Source organism: Patagioenas fasciata, chromosome 3, assembly GCF_037038585.1.
Source record: "Patagioenas fasciata isolate bPatFas1 chromosome 3, bPatFas1.hap1, whole genome shotgun sequence".
NCBI classification, from domain to species: Eukaryota; Metazoa; Chordata; class Aves; order Columbiformes; family Columbidae; genus Patagioenas; species Patagioenas fasciata.
In genome coordinates this window covers 5,462,621-5,483,293 of record NC_092522.1, presented here as the reverse complement: position 1 = coordinate 5,483,293, position 20,673 = coordinate 5,462,621, and the positions used below count along the sequence as shown (strand labels likewise).

Genomic DNA, 20,673 nt, shown 5'->3' with positions numbered 1-20,673 from the left:
TACCTGCTTAGCTCTGCAAGGGGGAAAGAAATACAGTTTACATGCAACATCCCTACCTGCTGCATTGCAATTTGATGCTTGTAATCACAAGACAACTGTCAACTGCTTCATATCCCTCAAGGGGTAAATAATTTTCATCAGTTTTGATTTTGCTCCTCTGAAAAATGAAATTCTGCAAGTGATACAGCATTTTGCACTAATAAAAACAGAGCATTTTTCTTTAGAAAAAGTCAACTATCAGTCACCAGAGCTGTAAAAACTAGGCCCAGTTTACACTACATGCCAAGAAAAACAACTGGTTCTTAACTTGTTAGTCCTTTTAATTTATTACCATACTCAGGAGCTATAACTCAAATTTGTAATCAACAAAAAATAATTATTGGTGCATCAGCACAAGAGAAGACCTTTTTTTCCCCCCTGCTTGCTCAAGTACAGTTCTGGTCTATATCACTCTCAGTTCCCAAGCCTCTTTCCACCTCTCCTTATCTCAGTCTTCATTTTCCCACTGTCAAAGCCTGTTTTTCCAGGAAGGAAAGTTATGGTAAAGATGAGGAATATTGCTCAGCACCTCTTTGCCCTTTGGCACTGCTATCAAACACTGGGATTTTATCTGCCACATTAGCAGAGATCTTACAAAAAACACATTCCTTTTTGTATAATGTACATGGTGGTCACTCAAACAATAACCAGTAACAGATGTCTAAAGTGAGGAAAATGGTCTATTTAAATAGAACTTTATAAATTCTGATGATACTTTCCCAGATTTGAAACCTTGACACTTAATTTATAACTATCAGTATGGCCATATACTTTCCTTTGTCTGTTTATTTCTAGTTCCAACCTCAGTGAGGATACTTTGTCTATCATGCTCTAACTTTCACTATGACCTTGCAGATAATCTTATTCTCAACTTCCATTCATTTAACAGTGTAAAGATAGTGGTAAAAATCCTTTGCAAAGAATCCAATACCCAAATAAAGAATTCTGACCGGGGCTATGAACTTAAATGCTTACATAAAATTACTGGTCACATTCAGTACCCGGCAATGACCATCTGGGAAAGTTTGTCTTTCAAAGGAAACACAGAAATATGAAAGAAACATAACCTGCCAGAGTCTTTTCCATCGAAGTTTTAATGTTATAAAATCTGTATTTAGATCTGCTTTCCATTGATTTTTAAAAAGCACTCTCAATATGCATTGGAAATTAAAGAATAACTGCTTACAGTTTAGTATTACAAGTGTTAAACATTTTAGAAATTCTCCATGAATCAACATATATAAGCCATTTCTGCCAATAGCACTTTTACTCATATAGGAACAGTAGAACTAAAGAGCAATTTGGCACAATCCAGCAGTTCTTTTTAAGATCTTTACACTGTCGCATTATGTTTAACTAATTTCTTTTCACAATCCCTTTTAACAAATAAAAATTCCCATATGTATTTCCGGTTACAGCTGCTTAAGAAGAAAGATGTTGGTTGTTTTAATGTCATTAAAAAAATTCATCTTGGCTACAGAAACAAAGGATACCAACAATAGCAGCAGCATTGGAAAAGGAGAGATTTTAAAAGACAAGGTCAAATTTTGCCATTGTAACATCTCTGCACAGATGCAGAAAGGGTTTACAGACACACCTAGAGACAACTTGTACTGGAAGACAAAACATATCCTTCCGGATCTTTAAACTTGCCAATACATAAAAACAAGCAGATCCAGTAGAAGTTTCATATTCCTGATTAAATTTTTAAAACAGTTGAATAAGATTGATAATAATCCCAGAAAACATGCAACTCTAACATTTTAAAGCTTTGCAATCAGCTTCAATAGCAGAAATCCACTGGCATTTCGCTCAAGACATTCAGACATTAATTTCAGGGTGATTTTTAGGGAATATATTTCCCTTTTCCTCTAAAGGCAGTGAAACAGTAGTATCCTGTGTAAAGGTTTTAACCTCTGCGGGCAGTAGATACACAGATTTACGAAGCATTCTTCCAACAGACAGATCATATTACAGGTCATAAAGTTCCTTTTCTTCCTCTTGCAATATTCACCTGTACCCATGTTATTGGAAACCCACAAAGTTGAAAAAGACAGGTTGATGAGATGGAAAGGCCTCTTTGTATCCAGCAATAACATTTCTGATAGAACTTAAGCAATGCCTACCAGTAGTCAGAAATTTTACATTAACACACCTGATGATCGATGCTACTAATATAAAGTGATTGCATTGGTTTAATAAAAAAAACTACAACTGCAAGTGTGAAAAGGAGCAAAACCAAAGGATGGACTCTAACATGTTACAAAAATCACCTACCAAAGACAAAGGCTGATAAGACTCAACTACGGATCTTCAACAATATCAGCAAAGCTGCATTGCTATGGTTGAGTTTTCACTTCCTACACATCTGCATCTTTTTAAAAAGCCAATGCAGGAAAGACCACACTTTATAAATTAAGTATGCAAGCCTCCCAACTATCTTTGTCAAAAGAAATGAAGAAACAGAGATGACAGCACGTGACAGATGACAGTTCTGGACATCAGGAATGCCGAGTACCACAGAGCCAGAAACAAGTGACCACACTGTCCATTTTATCTGATTCACATTAGCAAGAGGAAGACAGAAAAAAAGAACTTTGATTTCACATGTCCGAGAATGCTGTTAAGCTTCATTACACTTACATAGAGACATGTATTGATATCTTTATATTAATTTTTAGTTGAACTTCGTAACAAAGCTTTTTAAACAGACAGAAAGACAAGCTTTTCTATATAGCAAACACAGCAAAAATACATGTTATTAATCAACTAATAAGACCTACTACGTTGCTACGGGACACAGTTACATGAAGAGGAAATATTTCCTTACTTATCTGACACCAAGAATGAATTTATGTGATCTACTGTAATTAACATTAAAGAAAATGCTAGAGACAAGGGTGTGTAAACATTTTAATTCATTAATATTAATTATTATCATATGATGAAAGTGCTAGATGCTCCAAATCTTGATGGCTTTAAAGTTTTTCAGTATGGCCTTCAACCTTCTTTCATTAGGCTGAAGATGACTCTGAAACAGCTACACTAAAAATTGAAAGCCATTCTTTGCTTCACAAGCTACATCTTCTTGAAACTATACAGTGAAGTCATGAATAGCTCAATAAGCATAACTACCAAAAAAATAAAGTTAACTGATAGTATACAGTGAAAGGCCTTTCACAGGTGAAAATTTTAGATTTGATGCTTCATAAAAACAATGACCAACAACAGTTTACAAAAAAATCCGCAATTTTATCAATCAAGCATTTTTTGAAATATTCAGGCAAATTTATAAGCATTTCAGAGCTATTAAGGGAAATACACACTTTTTGGACTAAATGTTTGTTAGGACAAAAACGTAATTTAAAAAAATCTATTAATCCAGATTTTCAATTTAAAAAAAAAAAATCAAACCCTTTTTAAGAAGCAGTGTCACAATATACCACTGAAAGGCTTCAAAAAAGGCCATGGGTAGCATGTGTGATGCAGGTAGATTTGTTAAGCTAAACAGTTTCTGAATACAACCTTGGTAAGGGCAGGTGGAAAACTGATTAAGTAAAATCTACCATATGGTGACACACTGAGTCCCACAGGGAAATTAGCAGGATTGGAAGCACCACAGAAGTGTCCACCAATTAAACCAATACAATTAACCTTCAGTAAAGCATCACCCTTTCTTTGGATTAGTACTGAAGGATAAAACATTTTCTGACTTTGTCTCAGTTCAGGGGCTCTGGGTTTTCCTTCCAGAGTGCAAAGGCGAGCACAGAATATAAAGTAGACAATTGTGCTCATCATCCCCCAAAACTGAAACTTTCCAGCATCTAGACATTCCTAAACTCTTCCGTATTTCAAGCTGCCCAAACCAGTCTTTTGACCAGCAAAAATTAATCTTGTCACTCAAGATATTCCATGGGTTTGAATATCCTTCACTGCTTCTAATCCTCATCTCATTATCAAGCCATTACCACTTTTTTGTTTTGTTTTGTTCAAGTAGGTCATCCCACCCTTTCTCTTCTTCACTTTCCAATTAGACAGACTCCATCTTCACCCTTCTACTCTCCAGCCCAGCAAGGGCCACTAAGATCACAGGAAATTTACTCTTTGTAGAGGGTTTTCTTAACAAAAAAAGGAATCTACTGAACAAATGTAAACCGATTTTCCCAGATGTGTGTAACTTGATGGAGAGATTTCCAAAGCAATGGCAAAGGGCTCATCACAAAACTTGACTTACAACTACTGTTGCTTCTTAAAACCCATGATTTGTTACCATCCAAACTACAATACACAGCTCGTGTGTCCAAAATTTACCATTTGCAGGGAAAACCCTAAAAAATTAAAATTCACTTCCTTTTTAAAATATGTATTAGTATATACATTAATATAAAAACATTATATAAACACTACACAATATGTACATACACTGAACAGTCCAAACATGTTGTCAGTTGACATTGGGAAGGAAAGAAAAAAAATGGTTAGCAACAGTTTTAAAGGAGCTCCCTTCCTATGCCATCACATGTAGCAAGAAGATCTATTGGTTCTGGAAAAAAATAATTGTGTTCTAATTACTGTACTAAAGAAATTCTTCTCACAAAACTCACAACTTAAGCTAAATGTTTAAAATCCCAGAAACCAAAAGTAGGACCAAGAATTTAGTTTCAACTAATAGATAAAGATCATTTGCTGCCTCACTTTGTAATTTATACTTATCGTTTATCAACAGAAATGAAGCTGGGCCAGAAAGCTGAACAGGAATGATGAAACACATTGATTCTCTTTGTTCATATAATGTTTGGGAGAACGGTATGTTTGGGTTTTACTGGGCAAAAAATTAATTGAAATTTCAGCACTTCCAAAACATCTGGTTGGAGTCATATTCAATAACAGAATTTAAGCATGAAAGAGCATTTAAGTCTTAAAAATGAAAGGACAGTGATCTACAAATTGAAAGCTTTACTAACTGAAGTAATAGTGACACATTTATTAAATACTTTATAATAGTGACTTTAAAAAACACAGGTTTGCCTTTTAACAGTTTCATAATGTAACTTATTCTGTCAGCTGACGACTCCTAAAACTGAATCTTCCTCCAATAATTTAGCTCATCCACATTGTAATTCTGTCTGTATTTTGAGATTTTAAAGCAGCAGCGTCGTGGACTGCTGTGTATTCCATACCATGCTGTTATTTTCATCTCTTCTAGGAAAAAAAATACTTAGATTTGTACAAACTGACAAGAAAAGCTCAGGTGGAATATTTTAACAAAGTGTAACTGAGATTACGGAATTTATTAATGGCAAATTTCTTAGGAGCAGTGGCAAGTTTTAGTTAGTGATTATACAGTCTATTTCTAAGTAAACAACAACAAAATCCTTACCAATGTTCTGTAGATATATCTAGTAAGTTTGGGAGGTTATTTGGGTTTTTTGTTACCTATAAAAACTCAAAGACACCCTGAAGCTAAATTCCTAAATATATTAATAAAGACATTTATTAACATCTATTATTTTACTAGATAGGATGTCCATAAAAACGCTTCCATGCAATCTTACTGTTATTAGCTCCATATGACAAACAATGAAGAACAACCTATCGGAACTTGTGGTCTTCACAGTTCTTTGTGATTAAGATGATGCGGTGCTTAAATGATATTGCACATGACCACTGCACTTGCAGTTACTAACAGTAATAAGAATGCCAAAACCATGAAGTAATTAATTAAAAAAAATCCTAGCTGTGTTGAAGCCAAGCCAGGTCTCATCTCTCTGAAAGAGATGTACGTTCCTGTCCTATAACTAAATTCACATCAAATAGTAGATACAGAATCTTATTTAATTTATTGTACCTCTACCTACTGACATCAAACAGATATAAGAACAAGATTCATGACATTTATTACTCCAATGTTCCTTTAAAGAGCACAAAGCCAGCAAAAAAAAAAAAAATCCTTTGTTTTACTAAAACCAGAGTGATTATGCAAAATAATTCTTTGATCTATTATCTATTTGAAAGTACTAATCTAAATGCAGACAGTAATTGCTGACAAATCCCACTAGTAAACAAACCAGTTTCACATTTTACATATTATCAAGAGGCTACAGAATTAATGGTTACAGCCAAAGAAATGTTGACACAGTTGCAGATTGAGCCTTAACATGCTGATCATGTTAAAATACTGCACAAGAAATATTTTTCCACTTTGTAAAAAGCCAGACTGTTTACATGCGTAAGTGGCTAGAGACCTAGTTGTCTGTGTGTGGTCTTAACAGTTCAGTATCATAACCATGAATATAAAGAGAAGCAGCATGAAATAATCTACTATACTTGCAATGAATGCCAGGCGGCCAATATTAGAAGCACTGAGATTTAAGTTTCTTAAAGTGAGTGTTACAACATACATCTACCTACATTTTTACCCCTTTATCAAAGTTATTAATAAAGAAATTGAAATAAAGCTTTTTCTGAAAGTAAACAAATTACTATTTTTTCACAGAAGTTACTTTTTCTTCCCTTTACATTGTTTAAAAAGGAAAATATTTAGGGAAAAAAAAAATCAAGAAATTAGAAATGACAAACATCATCAACATTAAAAACCAAGACATTCTGAAACTATGGTACCTCTACTCATATTCTCTTAGTACATACAATGTATTAAATTATTATAATTTTTATTACAATGGTAACTTCAATATCACAGCTCTAGCACATTCATGTTTTAAATTGCCAATTTGCTGATTTTTACCAAATTTTTGCTGTAAATCAGGGTGGCTAATTTCCTTAGAAATTACCGGAAAGTCTTCTGCAACTACTGGTAACTTTGTTTTCATAAAAACCAAAGCCCTGTTGCTCTCATGGTTTACCAGGAGAGCACTGTGAAACCATTAGGGAAAAGGAGATGTAAGCCACCTGCAACACAGGGTGATCAATTAGTAGCTTTATGATTCACACACTTGTATCTTAAGACTGTCACAGCTAAAGCCTATCAACCCATCCCTTCTTCCCATTCTATGTCTAGAAATAAAACAATTTTAAAAGGTGAGTATGCAGTATAAATCAAAAATATGTTCCTCAGTCACTCAATACAAGACAATGCAAGAATTCTCAATATTTTTCAGGCTCATTGAGATTTTTCTCCCACAACCAGGAATCAAAAGCAGAGGCCATCAACTTTGCAGCATCTGTGAACCCCACTACCCACCTCGCTGAAAAAAAAGACAGATTGAAAGTACGAGGCTGTTACAAAGAATGTTCATTTGCACGTATGGGAAGGAAGGGGAAAGGAGAAATTGCGTATTAAGTTCTCCATATCCTTATACCCTATTTATATTTTTAACATGTGCACGGAAAGCAAGGTTCTTCAAAACAGTTTCTTCTCTAAAATCACAGCATTAAAGTTAGAAAAATTCAGAGATATAGTGGATGGACAGAATTAATACTGTGGGACGACTCTAATTCCATTGGGGACACACATGCCTCATAAGGTTGTGTTTCTGTTCCATAAGTATTTAAGAAAAACAAACATGTCACCAAAAGTCTTTAAAAGCATGCTTCCCAAATTAGAGAAATGATCAGAAAGTCATTAGAAAAGAAATATGTATGGAGGGTAATTCACTATAAAAATAAACACTAAGTGACCCTTGAAAGGGGTTCTTCTGAGTTTCCTCAAAGGAAGCAGCATGGCTCTGTAACTAGGCACAACCAAAGGAACTAACACCACTTGCCATTTCTCTGTCTCTGAAGAGGAGGACTAGTTAGTTAGACCACACCAGGCAGGAACAAACCAAGCAGCATCACTTGATTACCACATCTGTACTGGCCAGTCAGGCTCAAAGCTGGATGAAGTCTAGAACACAGGCCTTCTCATGGCTGAGAAGCCTGCCCCACCATGACTGGACTTTCTCTTTTTTTAGCTAAATAAAGCTTTATGCTATTTATTTCTTCAATGTGGAACTATTTGCAAACATTCAGCTTTTGCTCTAGTCCAGAAATATCAATGGATTGGCTAAAGACAGCTGCAAACTACAAAGAAAGACCTGATAATTTATTCTGTATCAAATCAGATTGAAGAAGCTTCCTATGGAAGTCACAGCGGGAAACTCCAGAATACACAAGTATTCAGTGACAGATTTTCTTTCTGTTTAGATGGCAGCGTAATCATTCCAATCCCATCACCTGCTCACGTGCATTGCATTTAAACTACATTGTATTTTAATAGATTTTGGACTAATGTCTTAATACTTCAACATGTAAACATGTAGCAAAGAGAACCAAACTATTACTGAAAAGGCAAATGAACTGATCTGAATGTTTTGAGGATCACTGAACTGATTTGCAGATGGTTGAATTAGAGAAATAAGCACACCACTGGCTGATCAAGGTCTAACCACTAAATCTGTGCGGCAATCCAAAGAGAAAGAAGTCATATTTCAACATCAAGTACCAATATGATGACAGCCACCAGCAGCAGAGAAGATTTTGATGTGGGCATTACTATACAGTAGATGTTCACAGCTTACCCTCTTAAATACCAGTATGTTGCCTATTCTGAAACTATGATTTGCATCAATATGAAGCCACTAGTATCTATGTAGATAAAGTCTGGTGTTACGGACACAACCTGTTCTTACCTGAAATAGAAATACTCAGGAGGAAGATGCAAGCTGAAGTTATTCCAGGAACACCTGTACCTCTCCAAAGAGCAGGCATAAGTTCTGTATTACTATTTACACATAATTTCAAAAAACTCCGTAAAAGAGCCCACAGCTAATGAGAGTGAATGGTGACATTGAAGTTCTGCACTTTTTGCTTCTTAATTAAAAGAAAAGGGCTAAAGTGTTTGACAATCTACTTTTCCTAATGTCTCCATCTAAAGGAGGAATCCCAAACAGGCAGAGTAACAGAATGTGAGGTGAGGCTCTGCTTACACGGGGGGCTCCAAAGAACATGACAAGCAATGCTGCTGGCAATTCCAGCAGTATTTTCTCCTCCTACTTTTAATTTGTAGTCCACTGGGAAGATGAGACTTTCTATTATGTTTTAACAATCTGTGATCATCAGCGGTATTCATAACACTTTGCTACAGATCCAATGGCCTGGCCAACTCAGAAATCTGGAAATTGTATTAATATTTTGCCACCTACATTTTCTTTGCTTGGAGCAGGAATGCTGTCTTGTAACAGCACATGAATAACAGTTGACTCACCTTGTCACAACAGAGCTTTAAGTGATTTTCTAGGTGTTCAGCTTTAAATACTGTGAGATTTCTTGATGCTTTCAAGAGATACTCAAACAAAAAGGTTCTAATGAGATCTGAACATCATTTCACTTCTGAATTTACAATATTTTTAACTGCATTCTTCATCACTGGATTTTTCCTTCCCAAATCTGTATTGTAGTTCAAATAGTAGTGCACAAAAAAACAGACTAAATCCCAACAGTTCCTACATGCTTAATAATGTAGGCTTCTCTAAAACAACAACAACGAGATATGAACCACCTCAACAGCCCTACAGAAAAATGGCCTCAAATTAGCAAAGAGTTTTCTGAACTATGTAGAATTATGCTGAGTATCTGTAACTAAATATCTTTTCAGTTCATAATCAGCAAGTGCCCCTAGTTGTACCCTCCAAACATTCTGCAAATCAAATCACAATTCCTGCCAATTATCAGGGTGAAGAAAGAATACAGGCAAAGAAATATTCTCCTTAACACATTTTGAAGCCTTTTAAGATCATTGTTTTCACAAAACAATAAAAGCAAAATAAAATATTCAATTTTATACGTCAATTTATGCCTCTTGGAGAACGATTTAAAATTAATTACAAATTCTAACAAATTTCTGAAGAAATCTATAAACCAAAGTTGTTCTTTCATTCCAAATCCTCCTGTAAGATTTCTCTCCTCTGGGATGCCCCTGGCAGCCAATGATGATTTAATCACCAGTCACTGCTATTCAGTCTATTTCATATCATCCTGCAAACACTCAGTACTCAGCACTTGAGGTGAGAATGTGTTTTTGCTCGATTGTTTTGTGGACTTGTTTTTCAATTTTTGACATGTCAGAATTACTCCTATCATCTAAATTGTTTATAAATTACCTGAGATATGGATTGCAACTACGTGACAATTTCAACAGCCAGGAAAATAAAAACCAGAGACTTATACGCAATACCACAAAGGGCATAACTCTTGTGAGCTTGTCTTCAACTAGTGAAGATTACCTTCTTATGGCAAGGCAATGTACTATGTACAGCTACTTATATTACTCCCCTTACTTTTATACTACAGGAATGTCAAAATAAAGAAGGAAAAGTTATATACTGCATGATCCTATCAACTGTCAAATCCTGAGATCTTGGCATTGAACAGATCCTCTTTAATGGCCCAAGACTTGGCTCTTTCCTAACTCTTTAGTTCAGCAAATATTTTATGTTCAGAGCTATTCACTTCTATCAGCCTTTATCTGTGTGATACTAAGCAGGATAAACCACAACCATATATATTTGGTTAATTATGAATACTATTAAATCACTGGTACGTTCAATGAACAAAGACGACCCTCTGAGTTTGAAACAGGAGAATATTGGCTTGAACTTGAAAGGTTGTATTTTAAGTGTATCTTCTATAAACCATTGTTTCACCAGCTGAGTGGAGGCAGATCTACCAGCACCTTATTACTTCTTGGAAACTAAGCCAGGCTATGCGAAGTGAACCTTGGACATGGGATAAAGCTGAGTTCAGTTATTGCACAAGGATGGAGTCACCAACAATATGAAAAAGCTGAGAAAATGTTGTGTGGCTGTGCCACACTTTGTTGTGTGGAAACCAGCGATAATTATGTCATTCTTCCTTCTGGTTTTTTCCTCTCTCTTCCTCAAGACTAACAATTAACTGTTCTTCAATGAGCATTTGATGCAACATCTTTACGGTGATTCTCCACCTAAATGCTATATAATATGTACATGGCAAATGACACAGAAAAAGGAATAAAATCTTTGTTTTGCTGAAGCTTGTAGATTCAGGATGCCACGAAAGAGGTTCTGTCTGTAGAACGCACAGATAACAGAAATAGCAAAGAAGCCTCAATGAAAAGAGTTACAAAGACAAGAAAGTACAAAACCAAGAAAGATGACGCTTGCTCTGAAGGCTTCATAAATGGACCGTACTTCCCTGGCAAAGTGTTCACAGCCAACAGGAAAATATCATCTTGAAGCACTCAAATCCCTCAAGTTAAGACTTTGTTTCAAAACCATCTGCACATGATCAAGACCACAAACTATTATTTTCCCACTTTCCCAAGTGAAAATCTCTCAGCAAATATTGTTTCTCAGTAAGAAGGCAGAGTTGCCTTTTGTATAGGCCTCATTAAAAATACTCCATTCTATGAGGCAGGTAAATTAAAAATAGGTTTATATGACATGCAAAGGTACAGAAATCACAGCATGGAAAGACCAATCTTCATTTACCATTTCTTTGTCTGACTAAATGACCCTACAGAGCTAATCTGATTTCAATTCACCACATAAAGGTGTTTATTCTTCCTGTTCATTTGGCCAAGCAATATCACATGAAGGCAAAAACCAGACAGACTCCGCTAAAAAACAGAAGGATAGAACAATAAAAACCAGTAGAAGGGCCAGAATAACATGGACAAACTCGACAGAATTTGCCCTCTGCAGTAAGAGGGTATTTTTGTCAATTAAGATACCGCTCCACTCCATGTTGTAGTTTGTTTTTCAAATGTATTTCTGACATCATTACTAAATTTCTTTATTGAATCTGCAACTTTTTGACTCATTACCACACTGCTTGTGGTAATGAAAATGGTGGAGAGGGATTCAGGGATTAAACAAACAAAAAAGCCCCAAACACCACCAACAATAAAAGTAAACCATGAATTTCCCATATGTAATTTGTTGACATAGTTTGTATGACTGATATTACAGTAGCTAAGAAATTTATCTCGCTTCTATGGGTTTTTTTCTTAACATCTAAAATTAATATTCCTTTCTAATCACACCATTCTTTTTCAAACTAGAGGAGTCTCAGTTTTTAGCACAGCATCTAGGTTTGATCATCAAGAAAATAAATGGAAAAAGAACCAAAATGAACTTAAAGAAAACCAAACCTGTAGGAGTCCACATGCTAAATTTTAAAGCATGAATTTTACTTAGTCAACATCTGTTCAAAAAGAAAGATAAAAGAATATTTTTATATTGGTCCCATACACACCCCAACATTATCCATTCCAGCAAACGTTTCACTCATACACATTTGAAATCACTTCATAATATTTTTATTTTCTTAAGCATGATGTCTCTCAACATTTCAAGCTTGAAATATTTCCAGTCAAAAGAGGGAAACTGGTGTAAGACAAAAATCACCAGCAGATCATTTAAGAGTGAATATACCATTCCACACTACCTTACATTCTGTTACTTGTTGAGCACCTTTCTCTGCTTTATAACACAGAATCATACGCACCTGAAGTCTAATTTTACTTTTTTTTTTTTTTTTCCATAATTCTATTTTCACTTTATCCATCTTTTCACAGCACCTGGCTAATCACAACTTGGCAACACAGGGTTTTCCATTTTTTTCTTTCCATATTGAAACAAAAACCAATTTATATTTTATTAATTAAAAGTATCATGTTTCAATATTTTTCCAATCTAACTTGTTTAGACATTAACATTATAGACAGACTGGATCTTTAAAAGACAGATAAATTGAACTGTGGAAGGCTGCTAATGAAATAAATTAGCATGTCCTTGGTTTCAGTGTGCTGCCAACACACTCCTACAGGCTCAGATCCAAAGCCCATTGACTTCAGTGAGGTTTGGGTCAGATCCACTATAAGAACAACTTAATTCAGTAGCGGTAAATGAAATCTAAGATGTATAATTCGATCAGAAAACACTCCAAGTAACACTGCAAATAATGCTGATGACTTCTTCACAGCTCATACAGATTTTTAGTTCCTTAAACTATTATTAAAAGAGTCTGGAATTTATCGTTTTTGCCAACCACACTGTCGCAGCTTAATTGAGCAGCTGTCAACTGTTAGAAAATAACTGCATCATCATCCCTTTTAGAAGAACTAGTGTGGGAAGTGAAACACTTTCATGGGATCTGAAGTTTCCGCAGTCATGGTAATGAATCTGTTTTCATCAGGTGACCATGAGTCATCATTTTGTCAGCAGTTTAAAGGGTTTTCACAATAGTTGAGCGTCATCAGGGCCCATGCTTAGCAATGACTGCAGCAGGATACCAAAACAGGGTGCCATGTCCTGTGGTACCATTATTTAAGGAAAAGTTTGGCTATTGAGTCAAGAACAATACTGCAAAGTCATGGTTGAATAAGTGCTGCGGTGATCACAAAATGTCCAGAAACTTGAAACCAAGCAATAATTTTGCTTTTAAAAATAGACTCCTTTTAAGGAAGTTGGGAACCACATGGATGAAACATAAGAAAAGAATAAAAATGTATCATCAGTCTCTCTTCTCCCTTTTACTCCTTGGTCCAGTCAGAACAAGTTCATGTATCAAATATTCGGATAATTTCCATATACCAGAATCCATTTACATTGTCCAACGTCAGGAGAAGCCACATGAAATAACACAAAAAAATTTATATTAAATTTTCATGATATTAACTTCAAGACCAAAAACTGCATCACCGCATCAATAAACTGTTTGTACAAGACATTACCAGGTATTATATGAAATGCGGATCCCTTTACCTTCCAGCCTACTAACCTCCATCTGAACTCACTGGAAAGAACTGAAAAATTTCACCTACAGCACAAGCTGAAGCCTCTCCCAGGACCTAAGGATATTTGGTGACCCCATGCAGCATCTCTGCTAAGCCCTGATGTTTTGCTGGACCCAGAGAGATTGAAGTCTTGCTTCTAAGTTTGCCATCCCTTCCTCCATCACTGCTGGACTCAGGTCAGGCAGGTAGTACCACCAAGAACTCCAAGAAGCAGAACAGTAAAGGTGTAAAATATGGTAGTGCTGATCAGGAATAAGCACACAGCAATTATCATGGAGATTACACCTTTGAATTAATTACATCTAAAAAAATAATAGTGTTACTCGGTATGGTGCGTGTTAGAATCCCATATCACTGTCACAGTAGTACAGTGCTAACAATTAGCAAAAGTCTAATTTCATGCCACAACTTGAACTTTTAAAACTAATCAGATTAGTTTATTTGAATTGCCAAAAATTTAAAAGAAAAAGTAATGCAAGTTGAATCATTCTTTTATGCCTTATTTGAAGTGATCCCCATGAAAGCAGTGTTTCCACTATTGATGTTTATCCTTTTTGGCTTCCTGTTCCTTTCTCCTTCTGCTAACACTTTAATCTCTCAACTCTTCATCCACTCATCATTTCCCTAGGCTTGAAAATTAATCCTCCGAGGTCAGTGAGGAAACTTCCATTGACTCCAGGAGGTTTAGAATTAGACCATACACTTAATTTCCCCCCCCACGCTCTACCTCCCAACTTCCTTTTTTCTTTCTTCTGGAACTTATTTACTCATCACTTCAGCCTTTTCGTATCTGGTCCCATGAAATCGGGAATTAAATGCAGAGTTAAAGAAAACTAGATAGCTGTCCCTCCAGCCAGTATTCTTGTTTTCTGCTTCCTATTTTAAACCGTATTTTCCCCCAGGTTCCTCGTTAACTCCTTAAGACATTTAAGCCCTTTAAGACAATTACAATTTTTTATCAGTTCATATAGAAATGAACACCACAGCTGAGTGATGCTACTCAATAATAACAATTCCAACCACCTGTATATATAGCTGTTCTGAGCAATGTAGCTTTAGAACACCATACCTAGAAAACCACCATTAAATGGTTAATATAGCTATTTCTCGTTTTTTAAAGACCCCAAAAGCAAATGTAAGAACATACAGTACACACAAAAACCAACAACCTTTAATGAGTGTGGAGAACTTTTACAAATCCTGTCTGATTGTAGAAAACTTAACCTCAGCGCATTTCTATTGAAACATTAGTAAGTACTCCAACTACAGGAATTTCACATAAAAATGTCTTAGTTTTACAATGGTGAAAAATAAACGGACATCAGAAAAATATCGTATTTATTAGTTATTTTGACTAAGCATTCTAAAAATCCCTACCTTTCAAACTAGAAATCAGTATGCTAAACAGTTCAAAACTATGCATGCAAAAGAAACATCTGTAGTATCAGTCTAGTAACTCTCAACAGTCACAACATATGAAAAAATACTTTAAACAAACAGCAATCCTTATTCTTACTCTCTACTTGGGGGCACTGCATTCATGGACTTAATATGACACTAAAATCCACCTACTATCCTCCATTAGTCATTATATGGAGTCAGAGAAAAATTAAAAATTAGATAAGAAAAACTACTCCTCTCCCTAGTTTTTTTTCCATCCAAACAACTTGCAAGAAGCAGCAAACCTACCACTTTCTCACAGAGCTAAATATTTACGAAAATATTGATTAATTAATTCAGTGGACACACTTCACAGAAATGTGAACTTTAAGCTGTCTTAAAGAATGTCACCTAAGAATTATCCACACAGACATATCTGATAGAGAAATCTTTGTCGACATACTATCACTGTATTACATTTCAACTGGTAGCTAAAAAAATAGGAAGCACTCAAAAGGCCAGAGATACAGTGGAGCTTTAGCATTAGAAATCTATTAACATTTTTAAACACGCACAGAAATGTCAAAAAAGGCCCTTTCAAAATGAACTGCTCATTTTCTTATTCCAGCCCAAAGACAATAACACCTTCTCCAGGTCTGTGAGCAGATCCTCTAGTGACCCATACAGCACTGTATATACATCCTACTATATGATCTGACAGGAAGGCATCTTTCCATTTTCTTCTACCTGCTGTTAGGGCCTATAATCGACATTCTTCCTATGCACGCTTTCTTTCATGAAGCACTTCTAAGACATGCAAAGACATATGTTAAGATGCCTTTGATTATAAATCAATACCTTCGCTATTACATTAAGACACATCAACATACATACACAAGCAAAATGAAGGGGAAAATTGAACACATAGTTGTACTGTCATTTTTCTGTCCAGTCATACCCAGTACTTCCATTTTTGTTCCCAATACAAAACAGAAAAATATGCTGTTTCAAAGGAACTTGCAATTCAAAGCAAGCAAAAAGATTGAAGTAGGAAGGACCAAAAAATTTAATATGTACTTCCAGCATGCAGCAATTTAAATTTATAACAAGGAACACTGCTGAAAAATCAACTGCAGAGCACGCTGGATGACCAGAGGGAACACTGAAACTATAATTATCTTAATCTAAGATATGTGCTAGCAAAGGCCTACAAATCTGAGACAGAACAGAGTTCTTAATTTCTCAAAGTAGGAAACAGCAAAGTAAGAAAAGCTTCCCTTTGAGTTGAGCTATTGAAATGTAGTAACAACTCAAAGCCTTCAATGTCTGGCAAATGAACGAACTGCAGAAAACAGTAAATGAAATTTTTCTATTACAGCCATAAAAACTACTATATTTAGTTCTGCAGTTTGGCATGAATAAAGTCAAATTTACACAATGCTGGAAGAGCAATTCTTTCTAGTTTGTCCAAGGTTTTAAACAAGGCCCTAGTGATATTATTTTTCAAATCCATATAGAGGTCTTGATTTTGCTTTAAGCCTCACCAATTAAACTTAAGATTTATTTCTCAGAACAGCAGTAAAATATTTTAGCAACATAAACAGAAAGCTTAATTAAATTCATATGTATTGTTTTCCAGATTTGGGGTATTTTACCATGCAACAGTTTATGAAGTATCAATATTTCCTAAAATCTAAAATTGCTGATCAAATCAACTTGCATAAAATACTGTCTATTGCACATCACAACACGATGGCATCCAGCCGCTTAGCAAGTGAAACAAGTGTGTTTAGGAGCTAACTTTAGTTTTTGTATTAAGGTTTAAAGCTATTTTACTCCATCAATTATTTTATTTCAACCGCTCTTAAATGCCCATAAAACCAAGCAAGGCTCGCCTTTCAAAAATAGGCCGACTACTCCCTCTACTGAAAGTAACTGACCATTACACTGGAAGCACAGAGATTCTTGCATAGAATACGTGTTGTTAAGCGAATACGCTATATAGGTATTTTCCTCTTAATTAGATTCTAGTCAGCTAAGACTTGAAAGACTGATAAGCTATATTTTTCACTTTCTTATCAGAAAGATTACCATACACATGCTTACAAAAATCTAAAAACTTAAAAGTGGAGAACGCAGAAGACAGGCATCATGCATGAAACATTTTCAGATGCAGTGAAATACTCCTATCAAGTTCAAACACAAGGAACCTAAATGTAAGATTATAGTATTTTCTATACTTCCCCTGCAGAGGGGAGTGAGAATATTCTCTGCCTTTTCATGGAGAATATTCTGCACAGGGATATTTCTTGAAAAATATATGTGAAAGTTATATCCTCTTTCAAAAGGGAATACTCACATTAACTACAAATCCAGTGAATGTAAAGAAGCAAAAATTCACACATAAAATTCCTGATCTAACAAGTAAAATGTCACACATCAGTGCACAAAACAAATTCCAATCAGCTCTTCACATATTTATATTACATATTTGATATGTTTTAGTCAAGGCAAAGTTAATTTTCAGTATTCAGTACATGCAAAAACTTAGCCCCGTTTCTCAAACGCTACCAGAAAGAAAATAAAGCTGTATCTTACTGGCACTCTCAAAAGTTGCAGTGATATTGCTTACCTACAAATGCATGCTCAACAAGAACCTATCCATTTGCTCAGATATTCAGCGATGTTAAACTGCTTAATGACTGCCAGGGTACGTGCTGAACACCAGTAAAGTGTCTATGCCTGATCAGCAAGCTGTAATAAGGCAGGTCAGTAATCAAATATCTTAAGGTTTTTTATCTAGTGATGATATTTCAACTCACACCACTTGTCTTCTTGGGAACTCAATACTGATGATATCAAGAGTTCTCAACTGAGAAAAACAATGCCTTCAGCCTTAGCTCCTGTTGTTACCCACATCAGTGGCATATAGACTCAAGAGTATCAGCTCAGATGTGCTCAAAATCTAAGATATTTCTCCTAACTTCTATATCAATTCAGAAGCAATGGATAGTACAGACATTATAGAACTGTTTAGGTTGGAAAAGACCTTTAAGATCACCAAGTCCGACTGTTAACCAAGGACTGCCAAGTCCACCACTAAACCATGTCCCTAAGTGTCACATCTACGTGTTTTAAACACCTCAACCACTTCTCTGGGTAGCATGTTCCAATGCCCGACAATCCTCCCAAGTGAAGAAATTTTTCCCAATATCAAACCTAAACCTCTCCTGGCACAACTTGAGGCCATTTCCTCTCTTCTTATCACTTGCTACTTGGAAGAAGAGACCAACACCCTCCAGACTACAACCTCCTTTCATGTAGCTGTAGAAGGTGATTCTTACCCTCAAGCAATCAACAATTTAAGGCTTACAATAATGCTAAATGATAAAAAAATTAAAGCAAACGTCCACTAAATTACAGTAGTTTTCCTTGGAAAAGAACACATAGCACACAAAAATTAAGTGTCTGCTCTGCTTGTTGAACAGGTTGGTTACCCACAAAACCAAGCTTCAACAGCTTCCACAGCCTAATCAGTCAGGAAGGTTTTTGTAACTGCCCTCCAAAAAACCCAAGCTTATCCACAGAGGAAGAAGTCTCTTCTCTTAAGAAAATGATGTGAAAAAGCATTTCTGTGAGAATAAAGTATTGATCACTTTGAAACGTATGCATCACCTAAACTACCCTAGACATATGGGAACACGGAAACAAGAGAAAGTCCAAAAGAGAAGGTTTCGCAATTAGTTTTATTTATTGATAAGCTGATATAGCTACAGTAGAAAAATTAAGTGGTATGTTTTTGACAAGCATTACTCTTCAGATACACAAACAAAAGTCAAAGACTGTGTGCAAAATAAACTGCAAAGGCATTTTACCTGATGTAAGACAACTACTCCCTGAAAAATGGGAAAAGAGGTAAAAAACACATAAATGAAAAGTCAAGCATAATAAGTATTTTAAGAACACCGCTATGCCTTAAACCAGGAACTCCTAGATTATCTGGGAAGTACACAAATAACATTGCAAGATTATACTAATAGAAGAATCAACCCTAAATTTTATTTCAGGTAGCAAATATTGCTTCACTGAGAATTTATGCAGTTTCTGATTTTAACTACACAACTAATCACTTTTAGTTACACAATTTTAACCTTCAGTGGACCTCAGACACACTCTGCCATGATGCAGCAGCGATTCAAGAAGTTTGCTTCGAAAGAGAGAGAAAAAGATGATCCAAAACTGACCCAAAACGTGCTACTGTGACCAGAAGCCTGAAGAATGTACCTCTTTACATTAACTTTTAAAATCAACCTGTGCACATTCTAAGTAGTATTACAGATTTTTATTTTAAATGAAAGCTATGTCATTCTACTTACCTTAATGACAAATTTGTTGGATGCCATGATAGGTCAGCATAAATTGGTCCTATAAAAATATCAATTAAAAACAATCAGCACTAGAGAAAAACCTCAGATCTCTACACCAAGAAGAATTTTAAAAATCTATTACTATTCTTTTTCATTACTGCTGTTTGTCAAACCCTATACTCTGTTTTAAGAAAATTAAAGGAGAAATACTTGGCTGCCTGTGTTTGTTTCTTCTAGTGAACGTTATAACTGTTCAGGCACTTAGCATCAAACACATAAAACACAAAATTAGAACTATTTTTAAGACCAGTACCTGCAATAGAAATTACACTGAGAATAGAGCTGCCTTTTGCACTCTGAAGTTTCCAAAAATATTAGTCTCTTAATAAGATGAACAAATCCGGTCAATTTTGTAAGGGATGGTATAGGAAAATAGTGTGAACACAGGAAGACACACCCATTCCTCACTGTATACTTGAAGTTATTGTAAAGCACTGAGATAGAGCTGTCAAAATTTCAGGACACGAGTCCAGCTGGTGACATGTGTCTCTGTCAGCCACTACACTTATGCATTTCAAAACACAGTCATTATCCTTATTTAACTTCAAAAAAGTGCAAAACAAGATAAAGATGCACTTTACAACTCCATAGCATAACTCAGATAATTTTGATCTTCAGATTCAACAGCAATTGTTTCGAACTAAATAAACACTTCTGTGCAGCGCTTCCATTCCAAATATCTGAATACTGAGACCCCAGATTTTAGCAACTATGAAAAGTGTGGAATTAACAAGGGCACAATTCCATATACTGGCTCAAACAAAAATCCCGATTACTGCAATGATTTTTTTCTGTATATCATATCAATATCCAAGTAGTAAGAAACAGAAAGAGTAACAGTATCATAAACCATGCCAAGTAAAATGGTTGTTACTGTAACCAGGTTAAAATGTGTTTGAACTGAGAACCATTCTGCAAGCTACTACTCAAAATAAACATTAATATAGTTAATAAAATGTTTTAACTATGTTCTGAAAAACTTGAAATTAGAGCTTTTATTAACTGCACAGTAATACTAAGCAGAAAGTTACACAGAGCAAAATGAGTTTT

The 20,673-nt window shown here is 35.3% G+C and overlaps 1 protein-coding gene across 2 annotated transcripts in view; it reads right to left on the bottom strand.

Annotated features, from left to right (window-relative positions):
* The window catches only part of SLX4IP (SLX4 interacting protein), a 76,946-nt gene that overhangs the window by 52,732 nt on the left and 3,541 nt on the right, over positions 1 to 20,673 (bottom strand). For both annotated transcript variants that reach the window (XM_065834749.2, XM_065834750.2), the window contains exon 3: positions 19,573 to 19,621. In XM_065834749.2, the coding sequence (XP_065690821.1) occupies positions 19,573 to 19,599 (27 nt within the window). In that variant the 5' untranslated portion in view covers positions 19,600 to 19,621. The remainder of the gene's footprint in view (positions 1 to 19,572; positions 19,622 to 20,673) is intronic.